A 12,937-nucleotide genomic window follows, 5' to 3' on the forward strand; every position below is an offset into this window, starting at 1 on the left:
TCTGACCCTTTCTTTGCTTGAATATAACCACAAAGGCTGACTATTCTCTGAACACATTAAGCCCACTGAGTGTGCCTTGGCCTTTACAATTCCCTCTTTCTGGAATACCAGCTCTCTAGATAGCTATGTGACTCACTTCTTCACCAGCATATCCCACGTGGCTTACTATCTCATTTCAGACACTACTTAAATATCACTTCCTCAGAGATGCCTACCCTGACTTCACATATCTAAAACAGCAAAATCAATCTCTATCCCCTTATCTTGAAATCCTCCCTTCATAGAATTATCATTATTGAAATATTATGTGTTTACTTATTATCTGTCTCCCAACATGGCAACACTAGAATAACAGAGCAAGATCTTTGCCTGTTTTGTTCTCTGCTGTATTCTCAGTGGCTACAACAGATCCTTTCACACACTAATATTTTTGGTATAAACATCTCTGAATATCCATATAATTTATGCCAATATAAGCATAAATGACACTGGATTTCATAATCACTTTTATAGTATACCATAAAACTTGTATTATTAAAAATGTCTTTCATTTTTTTTAAAGAGTATATTGTTAGACATACCAACGTCCTGTTGAACATTTAAATTGTTGCCATTTTTCATTATAAACGAAGCTAGGATTACTTCTAGTTAAATCTTTGTTCATTCTATTATTCTTAGAATAATTGCAAGATATAAATTTGCTCAGTTGAGGCAAATAAAGTTGTGAGGATTTTATATAAATTATATTTTTCTCCAAAAATACATATAAACTGATAATTCTAAAATAGTCCCATGCTTGGGTTCCTTTGACATAAAGTAACAGAATGTCTGGCTTTAATTAGGACTAGTGAAACAAATTATTAGCGACTAGTATTTATTGGAGATATAAGGAAAGTAGTAATTAAAACTGATGTGTGAAATAAATTGAACAGACCAATATACTATAGATATTTTATTAGAGATAAATGCACACACCTGTATATGAGAAGAAATAACTTCAAGCAGTTTAATTTTCTAAATTATAAATCATACTTACAGAAAACTTATCTACCGAGCAGATGAAAACTGTACTTACTTACAGCATCAGCATCCTCCAAGTCCTGAAGAATGAGCTCTTCAGCAGTTTTACTCTTATTCTTTATGATGTTGATACAGTGAAGAACCGACTCAGGTAACTCATCCGAATCCTAAAAGTACGACGAATAAAAGGAACTGTAAAATTATTTACTAAAACTATGCATCAAAATTTGTTTTGAAACGCCAAAATTTTGACTAAAATGTGTGAATGAGGTAAAAGAGCTTCATATAAAAAGCATGGTCCAAACAAACACATTTGGTTAAAGTTTGCTTTTCATTTTCAGATGGCTATAAATTGCATCCATGATTCTGTTGGAACTCATCCTCAAATGAATAATTTCAGAACTTCTGTCTTATTTAAGTTACCTATGGATAAAAAGACATACTTAAATATTATTTTTTCCTAAAGTATTATGTAGGTTATTGCAATCCTAATTAAAAAATCAAAGTATAATTATTTCAAGAAACTTGACAAATGTGTTTTATTGGGAAAAAAAGCTTAGTTGAAAAGAGTTGATGCAGCAAAGCTACTAAAGGAATTTGGCCCATTTTATACTTAAAAATATAAAACAAGAATAGGGCAAAAATTAACAGAATAATGGAAAAGAATAGATAACCCTGGATAGATGATATGTATATAACAACTAAGTATATACAGCAGATATGACAAGTCACTTGAGAAAAGGTGGATTATTCTACAAGTGACACCAGGGATATTTGATAAATATTTCAGGGAAATTTTAATTAGATGTACTTCTTATAATATAGCTGAAAATAAGTTTCCATTGGATTAAGAATTTTTATATAAAAGAACAAATCCATGAATAAATTTTCTAGGTATATAAACACTGGAGGCAGAGACATTACTTTGCCAACAAAGGTTCGTCTAGTCAAGGCTATGGTTTTTCCAGTAGTCATGTATGGATATGAGCATTGGACTATAAAGAAAGCTGAGTACCGAAGAACTGATGCTTTTAAACTGTGGTGTTGGAGAAGACTATTGAGAGTCCCTTGGACTGCAAGGCGATCCAACCAGTCCATCCTAAAGGAGATCAGTCCTGGGTGTTCATTGGAAGGACTGATGCTGAAGCTGAAACTCCAATACTTTGGCCACCTCATGCGAAGAGTTGACTCACTGGACAAGACCCTGATGCTGGGAGGGATTGGAGGCAGGAGGAGAAGGGGATGACAGAGGATGAGATGGCTGGATGGCATCACCAACTCAATGGACATGAGTTTGAGTAAATTCTGGGAGTTGGTGATGGACAGAGAGGCCTGGTGTGCTGCAATTCATGGGGTTGCAAAGAGTCGGACACGACTGAGCGACTGAACTGAACCAAAACACTGGAAGAAATACACAAATGAATATATATTTGATTTCAAAAAAATGTAACTATTTCTTTGATCTAAAGATTTCACATACATTTTTATTTTTATGCATACCTAATCACATAACAATATACTCATGATTAAGTAAAAAAGCAGGATACTAATATATATGTATGTCTTCCCATTCTCAGTTGGTAGAGAATCTGCCTGCAATGCAGAAGACCTGGGTTCAATCCCCGGGTTGCAAAGATCCCCTAGAGAAGGGAATGGCTACCCACTCCAGTACTCTGGCCTGGAGAATTTCATGGACTGTATAGTCCATGGGGTCACAAAGAATCTAACAGGACTGAGTGACTTTCACTTTCACTTTACCTTGACTGGGTGGTAAAGAATCCACCTGCCAATGGAGGAGACATGGGTTCAATCCCTGGGTTGGGAGATCCCCTGGAGAGGGAAATGGCAATCCACTCCAGTATTCTTGTATGGGAAATCCCATGAACAGAACAATCTGCAGTCCATGGCGTCACAAAATAGCTGGACATGACTTAGAGCTAAACAACAACATATATGTATACATACCTACGCATAATTATATGAATAGTAAAATCTCAATTTTGTGAAAAAATGCACATGTATCATGTGAAATTATAGGTAATTTATCAATATAGTTTTTATATTTAAATATCTGCTAATATGCATTGTTTAAAGGTCACCCTAAGGGGAAAAAAATGAGAGGAGTATAAAAAACACACTGAGAAAAGTAGTATTTCTCCTAGAAAAGCTTACTTCAGTTAAAAGTCTCAAAAGTACAACACAAAACTTACTGTATCACTATTATCACTCTGGGTTTCTGATTTTGAATCGCTATCAAAATCATATTTTTCCAAGGAAGAAATGCTGATTTTATCCAATTCAGCCTCTATTTCTTCTCTGAGCTTTATATCATCATCATTGTTGCCTTCCATCATCCTTCATAATAAAACACAGAACCATTTAGAGAAAACTGAAGAGGCTAAATGCTAGTAAAATCTATAGGTTCTTTAATGTTCCACACCAATCCAACATGTTCTATGTAAAAATGCTTTAGTTTAACAAAATTTTATCACACCTTATTGTGCCTATACTATATATTAAAGATGGAGAAGGAAATGGCAACCCATGCTGGTGCTCTTGCCTGGAGAATCCCATGGACAGAGGAGCCTGGTGGGCTACAATCCATGCGGTCAAGAAGAGTTGGACATGACTGAGCGACTTCACTTTTGCTTTTCACTTTCACACATTGGAGAAGGAAATGGCAACCCACTCCAGTGTTCTTGCCTGGAGAATCCCAGGGACCGGGGAGCCTGGTGGGCTGCCGTCTATGGGGTCACACAGAGTTGGACACAACTGAAGCGACTTAGAAGCAGCAGCAGTATATATTAAAGAAAATTGCTTTCTCCCTATTTTCATCCCTTATTTCTTTAGTGTTTGATTACAAAATGATCAAATTTAATGATACTCTTTAAAATTCGCTGAAGGAAAAGTTATGTGGAATGGGTTTGGCTTACCTTCCTGAATCAAGAAACTTCACACTAAAATTCACTTTCATGGCAATAATTAATGGCAAAATAACTGTTAACAGCTTGAGTATTCAGAAATTAAAATACTTATAAGAGAACATCCTAGGTCTATATATGGGGACACATTTGGGACACATTTGGCTAGTTTGCACTCATTAAATCAGAGTTGTCAATTCTACCAGACAGCCACAACAATGAAATAATGAGTAATATATGATGTATAACTTCAACATTCATTTCATTTAAATCTTTAGGCTTATAATGGATACAGGTCAAGCAGTACATTGCAGAATATCTTCATATCATCATTGTTAACTACCATCATTAGCTTCCATGTATATTAAGTACCTGTGACAAGCCAGGCACTAGTAGACACTTGTGTGACTGATAATCTCTGGAGTAACTTCACAGATTAAAGGTCATTACAGTCATTGTATAGATGAGAAACCTAAGGTTGGAAGAGGTTAGTTAATTCCCCATAGCATTATGCTAAAAAATAATGGGAGTAGGATCCTAATTCAGAGATTCTGAATCCAAAGTCAGTGCTTTCCCCCCAATTCAAAGGTATCCAAAATTAGGAAAGCTCATTATCTGCCTACCAGTTTTTCCGAACAACCAGTAGACTTCAAATTGCAGATGGTGATCCGTTCATGGATTAAGATATTAATTCAGCAATTTTTGGTCTAGATTAAATGATGGGATAGGATAGGAAAAGTTAGGGTAGATCAGAAAAGAAACTATAAGTGCAGTATATATAGTAAAAGTAAAAATTGTTTTAAAAACTTTGCTTCAGTTATAAGTACAGGTATATGTGTGCACGTGTACATGAAATGCAATGTAAATTTTTGTTTTAATGTGGGTCTAAGTAAAGAAAAAAGTTTGAACAATGCCGTACTAATCAGCTTTTATTTTCCAATTTTACTCATAACCTCCTTCATCCAAAATAAAACCAGAACAGATGCAAAATGCTATCCCACAATCTAACTTACTTAAAATGCAATTCAAAAGCTTTGAATGAATATAGGGAGAAAAACCTTTGCTAGGTGGAAAATTAGATTTTTTAAATGGCTATAAAGCAGAATTCAGAGACACACAAAACTTTATGTAGAAAGAAAGGCAGAAAAATAGGGTAAAGGAAAGGGACATTTCCATCATATGTCCATCTCAGCTCATCTACTGGCTCTTTAGATCAGTCCAGTCCAATTACATATTTGAGCAACATATTTAAATTTTCTAGTGGCATTTTTTTAATGTAAAGAGAAACAGTTGAATTTTTTATAATTATATTAATTAAATCCATTATATCCAAAATATTATTTCAGCATAGTCAACAGAAAAGTATTCATTATATAGTCAGCTAAAAAGTTTACACTTTGTTTTGTACATTAATAATTCTTCAAAATCTGCTGTGTATTTTACATTTGCAGCACATTTCAATTTGGACTTACTGCATTTAAGCTCTCAATGGTCACCTATAGCCAGTGGTTACAGAATTGGATACAGCAGCCTTGGATCGATCCCACTGCAAAGAGGTTAGTTAAACTACTTCAAATTGATAATAAATCAGTTGGAGTTGGCCAAAGGTGCCAAGCGAGCTTAGTGGGGTGTCTTAATGGCTTAAGTGGGGAGTCTTCGTGCCTCAGCTGGTAAAGAACCCGCCTGCCAATGCAGGAGACATAAGAGATACGGGTTCGATCTCTGGGTCAGGAAGATCCCCTAGAGGAGGAATGGCAACCCACTCCAATATTCCTGCCTGGGAAATCCCACGGACAGAGGAGCCTGGAGGGTTAGAGTCCCTGGGGTCGCAGAGAGCCGGACATGACTGAGCACGCACACAAAGCAGCCCCAAACGGGAAATTTTAAGGAACCCCACCCTTCAATTATAGTTCTTCAAGTTCTGAGTGAACTACCAAAATTTTTCAAAACTGAAAGGAGCCTCTCGCACCACAGACTGGCTCAGCACTCCCTGGGCGCGGGGCCCCCCTTCGCCCTCAAGGCCGGCCTTGGCGGAGAGGGGCCCGGCTCCACCTGCGCTCCCGCAGTTTTGGGGCACCTCCCGCTCCGTCAACCCGGGTCTTGAGGGGCGCTCGCTCACCCAGCAGCGTCTGAATCCTCCAGCACGGTTGGAAAACAGTGCCCGCCTCCCAAACAAAGAGTAACCACGGCAACCGCCAATCCCAAGGAAGACGGGCTTTACAGGTGCCCCAGCAGGACAAACTATTCCAAACGAAAACGAACGCTTCATCTCGGAGCTCGGTGAGGAACTTACTTTTATTCCAGGTAGATTTTAATATTTAATTAATTTTGGAAAGTATTAAAAAGAAACGACACTTTGTTACAGCTACCCAATTAGAGGTAGCCTGACTTTTAAATTGTCTCTGACCTATCTGTTTTTATTATGTGCATCTAGTGAGTGTTGAGTTGCTCGTGTATAAATTGTACATTCCACAGAATCTTAGTCCTGAATAGTGATTTGTGGAGCCCGAAAGTATGGAAGACAAGCCAATAAGTTGTTTGCCTTGCGTGACACCAGTTTCTTTTAATATAGAAAAAAAAAAACAATTAGCAATGACTATCAAAATTTTTTAAGTGAATGGATGTGTGGGGTGAGAAATTAAAAAATTATATTCTGGAATATGTTTTACTGTAAAACATTGACAGTGACACACATTGTTTTAATATGAAATTTGAATTTTAAGCTTATATAATAACATTTAATTTTAACTTAAAAATTCATAAAGTTCCTATTATTGGTGAAGAAAATATATTTTATACAACTGATTTTCATTTTTTTAAAGTTTGCAAATGAAGCATTAAATTCCAAGAGGAAGTAGTTAAGTGTAATTGCAGAAGCTGTCTGATATACCCTAAGCTAAAAGCAAACAATATCATTGAGCCTTTGAAAGAAAATGGACCATGTTTCCTGGTAACAATTGAATAATAAAATACATTGTGTCAACTTAATTAATAATATAGAGTGAGAAATAAGTAGACTTTTAATATTTAAAAAATATATTATCTCTTCGTTCAAGAAAGAAAATGATTTTCAAAATAAACTACTGGTTTTAGAATTGAATTTTGGATATTTTCATTATTAAAGACCATACTCAAGTAACAGTTTTCCTTTTTTTAGTTTAGTTTTGTTGCTGATTTACAAACTTTCAAACTCTTTATTTAAAATATATTATATTATATTTATATTCCTAAAGAATATAAAATCCATTAGTAATCAATTAATTTCTAAAACTGACCTTAAACAACTAATTTGAAGATGTTGTTTAAATTTCTTTCCTTATTAATGCTTACCTTGTCAAACAAATTAATAGCAAAAAAGAATAATCCTACAAGTTCTTCTGAAGATTAATTTGTGGTGCACGTTTCTACAACTTATACTTTCAAGTTACTTATAAAAACCAAACAAACCACACACACACACAAACCTACTCAGGTTAAAGGGTTATGGAAAAAAATAATATAATCCACTTAGGGTATAATTTCTAGGAAGAGTGCAATTAAATAGATTTTTGCTAAAGGCTGCATAGTTAAACAATAGTTTCAAGTTGAATTGATTTATAGTCTATGACTGTTTGCAAATTGTTAGCAAAGCACTCATGATCCCTCACAATCCTTACTGGGTCTACTTCTCCAGCCGTATCTGTCATCTCTTGCCACTCTACTCAAGCCCTCATGCACTTCACTCCAAAGCCTGGGAACAGTGTTCCATCTCTATTGAAAACTTCCTCTTCTAACCTGTTTTTATCTATGTGTCTTTGTGCTCAATGGTATATGACTCTTTGTGACTCTATAGACTGTAGCCTGCCAGGTTCCTCTGCCCTTGGGATTTTCCCAGCAATAAGTGATATGTAGTTAGTTAGGAAGTTGTTGTTGTTTAGTCACTAAGTCTTGTCCAGACTCTACTGCAATCCCATGGACTGAGCCTGCCAGGCTCCTCTGTCCCTGGGATTCTCCAGGAAAGAAGAATACTGGAGCGGGTTGCCATTCTTTTTTCCAGGGGAGCTTCCTGATCCAGGGATTGAACCTGCATCTCATATGTCTCCTATGTTGCAACCAGATTCTTTCCTACTGAGCCACTGGGGAAGCCCCTTTTGTCTGACTGGAACCCTCTTAATTATTCTTCAAGGATTACCTCAAATTCACCTCCTTGCTGACACTTCCCAGTTCCATTTATTCCTAGACTCTGAACCCCCAACACACAATTCAAAGTTGGCCACCGATTTGGTTCCCTAATGGTTTGTCTTATTTATTCGTGTGTGTGTGTGTGTGTGTGCGTGCATGCGTGTGTGTGTGTGCGCACGCGTGTGTGTGTGTTCCCATCTTCTGGCACTTAGAAGGAACTTAAAAACAGTTATTAGAGTATTATTTAACTAATGAAAAATGACACTTATGAATAGGTGAGTTACTGTAAATTGTCCTTCCCTATAGCATTTGTACTCTTAAAAATCTCTCTGCTGTTAGAGCATTTATTAATGAATCAGGAAATAAACCAAAGAAATACCATACCAGGACTTTATTTAAGTTAAAAACAAATTCTTTGCCTAAAGCAAAATAAAATATGTCTACCACATTACAAATATTTACATAGGAACTGCACTAACTTGTGTAACTTTTGTAAGCAAATCATTTTCACTGACAACCTTTTTAGTATGTGAGGCTTATAACTGAAAAGATCAGCACATAACCTTCTCACCATTCTGTGCAAACATGGCTTAGGGCTTCCTCGCTTGTCGCTGAGACACCTGGTTTGATGTGTTCTCTTTAACTTGAACTGTTTGCTGTGGTCTGAATGTTTGTGTCCCCTCAAAACTCACATGTTGAAATCCTTACACGCAATGTGATGGTGTTGGAAGATGGGATCTTTAAGAGGAGGTGATTAGTTCATGAGGGTGGGGCCCTCATGAATGGGATTAGTGATCTTATGGAAGAGATCCCAAAGAGGTCCCTATGCCATATGAGGATAAAAGAAGTCTGAAACTTTGCACCTTTATCTCAGACTTCCAGCTTCCACAATTGTGAGAAATAAATTTCTGTTGACTACTTAATCTTTGGTATTTTGTTATAGCAGCCCAACTGGACTAAACTAAAGTGAAGTCACTCAGTTGTGTCCTACTCTTAGCGAACCCATTGACAGTAGCCTGCCAGGCTTCTATGTCCATGGGGTTTTCCCAGGCAAGAATCCTGGAGTGGGTTGCCACTTCCCTCTGCAGGGGATCTTCCAGACCTAGGGATCAAACTCGAGTCTCCCACACTGCAGGCAGACTCTTTACCATCTGTAAAAGCAAAACTAAAAAACAACAAAAAAATCTCTACCACACTAAAAGAAAACCACCAACTTATTTATGTCATGTAAAGCAAAGGACTGGCATTAAGATATGTGACAATGCACACAGGCCGCGTGTCCTCTATGGGTGATTTCAGCAGCAATGGGAAATATGGCACAATTCAGTTCCAGCTTTTAAAACACAAGAGCAAAAAAGTGCCTGCTTCCCTACAAGATGCAGGGCCAGGAGACAGTTCTGGGTTGCTACCGGTGAAGCATTCAGTTTGCTCCTTCGCCTCACACTTCTCATTCTTTTATTCACAGTTAATTACTATCTGCATATAACGTAAGTCTGCTAGACCATAAATTAGCAGCTTTCAAGAGAGATACCTTGAATGGTTCTTAGGGAGGTTAAACAAATATTGTAGCCCTGCTCTCTAACAAACACGCACACAGCAGAAGTGAAGTCTCAAGTGATGGATGGCACAGGCAGGGAGAGGGGCTTAGTCTCAACTGTAAAAGCAAAAAAATCTAAATGATAACTTAGTGTGATCATGGGCTTTTGTCCATTCTAGAAGCAAAGAAAAAAGTAACTATCACATGCCATAATCTCTTTTCTCACTTTTCAGATATCAACAGGATTCACGATCTTACCACAATTGTTTCTCTAACTTCATGTGGTATCTACGTAATTTTTTTCCCTAAAATGAAGAAAGCAAAGAACAGGCTGGTCTGAGTAATTAATCATCTTCCTCTCTATACTATCAAACCTCTATGAACAAAACTTTCCAAACTTTGTGATTACTTTTAGAAGTGGTTCATTTATTATTGAGGAAGAACTACCAAAAAAAAAAACATCTAAATTTTTATCACATCCCCAAACCAATATTTTATTTTTCTAATGTAGAATTGAACAAAAAAAATTATTCTGGAAAGAGAACTTTCAAACCTTCATCAGTCAATAGTATAACTCTGCAACTGATCAGATTGACTCACTGTCTAAAAAGGGAGAATTTTTAAAAATTTCTGATCCAATTTTGTGATTTACCATCACTCCCTACCACATTCTTTTCTATCTATTCTCTTTAAAGAGAGAGAAAACATTCAGAGTCCAGTTATTCAACAAGCTTTTTACTTCAGCATAAGAGAAGGGGGAAAAAAAATAGTTTGACTGACATAGGTGGTGAAACATACACAATTAATAGAAAATGGTCTAAATGGACTAAAGCTCTACTTTGAAGTTACCATGACCATCCTCCTTAAACAAGTCAGCTGACTTTGAGAGTTCAGAATTCTCTCCCTCTGACATCTGTCTCATGTAACACTATTTTGGAAATGACTGTTTTCTCATTTCATAAAGTCTGATTTTTTAAAAATCTAGCGATTTCCCTGGCTGTCCAGCAGTTGAAACTGTATACTTCCAATGTATGGAGCATAGGTTTGATCCCTGGTTGGGGAAATAAGATCCCGCATGCTATACAGGCATGGCCAAAAAACAAATAAGAAAATACATACATACATAAAAATATAAACTCCAAATTCCTAATTATGTCATTTTCTATAATCAAACCTCTGCTTATTGTAAGCTATAGTTAGTCCCTCATCTCCTTCATTTAGTCCCAAGATATCAGCTGTCTATGGATGACCCCAATTCTATATTGTCTATGCTCTCCACATGCCTGCCCTAAATTTCCAATGCTTAACCACAAGGTTTTCTTTTATCAATTAAACCTGAATTTTTAATTATTAAATTAATAGAATTTATGAATTTTTTCACACAATTCCAGTGATTATCATTATTCTTTTATTTTCCCATTGTAAAAAATCTTTCTGATCATCTTCGATTCTTTTCTTATTCATAGTAAAGCACACTGAAATATGTCAAAGCCGTCTTTTTCTCTCTCTGATTATCTTTCATATCACAGTTTCTTGTTGGGCATTTTGTGTGGCTTTTCCCACCCTGATTCACTTCTTTCCTTCATCGTGGGCATATAGGTACCTCCACTTCCAGCTGAGAATTGCCATGTGACTAACTGCTGTGTGAAGGAAAATAAGCAGAAGAGAAGTATGCAACTCCACCTTACGTGTTTAAAAGATGCTCACCTAAGGTTACTCATCCTCTTCCTTTCTGCCAACTGGAGAGGACTGCACCTCCAGTAAATTTCAGTTCAGTTCAGTTCAGTCACTCAGTCGTGTCTGACTCTCTGCAAGCCCATGAACCGCAGCACGCCAGGCCTCCCTGTCCATCACCAAATCCCAGAGTCCACCCAAACCCAAGTGCATTGAGTCGACGATGCCATCCAACCATCTCATCCTCTGTCGTCCCCTTCTCCTCCTGCCCTCAATCTTTCCTAGCATCAGTGTCTTTTCCAATGAGTCAGCTCTTCACATCAGGTGGCCAAAGTGTTGGAGTTTCAGCTTCAACACCAGTCCTTCCAATGAACACCCAGGACTAATCTCCTTTAGGATGGACTGGTTGGATCTCCTTGCACTCCAAGGGACTCTCAAGAGTCTTCTCCAACACCACAGTTCAAAATCATCAATTCTTTGGCACTAAGCTTTATTTATAGTCCAACTCTCACATCCATACATGACCACTGGAAAAACCATAGCCTTGACTAGACGAACCTTTGTTAGCAAAGTAATGTCTCTGCTTTTTAATATGCTGTCTAAGTTGGTCATAACTTTCCTTCCATGGAGTAAGTGTCTTTTAATTTCATGGCTGCAGTCACCATCTGCAGTGATTTTGGAGCCCAGAAAAATAAAGTCAGCCACTGTTTCCACTGGGAGCCATATATTTTAACAGGCTGGAGCAAAACCCCACATTTCTAGGATGATTTCCCAGTAGAGAACCAATTACATACCATGGACTGAGAGAGAATAAACTTCAGTTTATTTTTGTATTTGGGTCCTTTGATAAAACATTTTAACCTTGACTCTAACCTGCTAACTACTATCAAATCAATAGTCAAGCCTCTTGTTCAACATTCCACACCAGAGTCCCTGTAGAGAGTTCTCACTTATTAGTCTTCTTTCTCTTTCTCATTTGTAGAGAAGCAGAAGCCAGGACTTAGGGCTTAAGTAGCTTCCCTCATAGCTCAGTTGGTAAAGCTTCCCTCATAGCTCAGTTCCTCTCCTGCAATGCAAGAGACTCTGGAAGATCCACTGGAGAAGGGATAGGCTACCCACTACCGACTTCAGTATTCTTGTGCTTCCCTTGTGGCTCAGCCAGTAAAGAATCTGCCTGCAATGTGGGAGACCTGGGTTTTGATCCCTGGGTTGGGAAGATCCCCTGGAGAAGGGAAAGGCTACCCACTCCAGTATTCTGGCTTAGAGAATTCCATGGACTAAGTGGATGGGGTTGCAAAGTCAGATGCAACAGCAACTTTCACTTTCACTTTCTCGTTCAGAAGAGGATCACAGCTTTCTCATGTACTGTGGTAAATAAAACAGAAGCCAAAATGTAGATCTAAAGCATCTTGGAAATAACAAACAAACAAAAAACAGGCTGTCTTTCCCACTGAGTGTCCCACCCAGAAAGTCCAGGCACTGGAGGAATCCACTAATAAGCCTAGAGGACAGAAAGTGGAGAAGCCAAGCAGCAGCAGAAGAGTTTGAGGCAGAGGGTGGAAGATAAAGCCTGGAGACACTCCTGAAGCTGGGGAGAAATGCCTTGGGGGTTTTTTAGGAGGAA

At 37.5% G+C, this 12,937-nt stretch overlaps 2 protein-coding genes across 4 annotated transcripts in view; one reads left to right on the forward strand and one right to left on the reverse strand.

The window, feature by feature from the left end:
* LRRIQ1 (leucine rich repeats and IQ motif containing 1) overlaps window positions 1-6,119 on the reverse strand; it is a 208,903-nt gene extending 202,784 nt beyond the window's left edge. Inside the window, exons 1-3 of one of the 2 annotated variants that reach the window (XM_040234476.1) lie at window positions 6,061-6,093; window positions 3,231-3,375; window positions 1,076-1,187 (exon numbers count right to left, since the gene is read on the reverse strand). In XM_040234476.1, the coding sequence (XP_040090410.1) occupies window positions 1,076-1,187; window positions 3,231-3,374 (256 nt within the window). In that variant the 5' untranslated portion in view covers window position 3,375; window positions 6,061-6,093. Of the gene's footprint in view, window positions 1-1,075; window positions 1,188-3,230; window positions 3,376-6,060 lie in introns of both variants that reach the window. The other variant, XM_040234475.1, reaches the window with a different exon arrangement.
* Window positions 6,120-6,180: 61 nt separating this feature from the next.
* The window catches only part of TSPAN19 (tetraspanin 19), a 31,937-nt gene continuing 25,180 nt past the window's right edge, over window positions 6,181-12,937 (forward strand). Inside the window, exon 1 of one of the 2 annotated variants that reach the window (XM_040234478.1) lies at window positions 6,181-6,245. The gene's annotated coding sequence lies outside the window, so the exon portion shown is untranslated. Of the gene's footprint in view, window positions 6,246-11,235; window positions 11,309-12,937 lie in introns of those variants that run through there. The other variant, XM_040234479.1, reaches the window with a different exon arrangement.

The sequence above is a fragment of the Oryx dammah genome, unplaced genomic scaffold (genome assembly GCF_014754425.2).
Source record: "Oryx dammah isolate SB20612 unplaced genomic scaffold, SCBI_Odam_1.1 HiC_scaffold_29, whole genome shotgun sequence".
In the NCBI taxonomy this organism is placed as follows: domain Eukaryota; kingdom Metazoa; phylum Chordata; class Mammalia; order Artiodactyla; family Bovidae; genus Oryx; species Oryx dammah.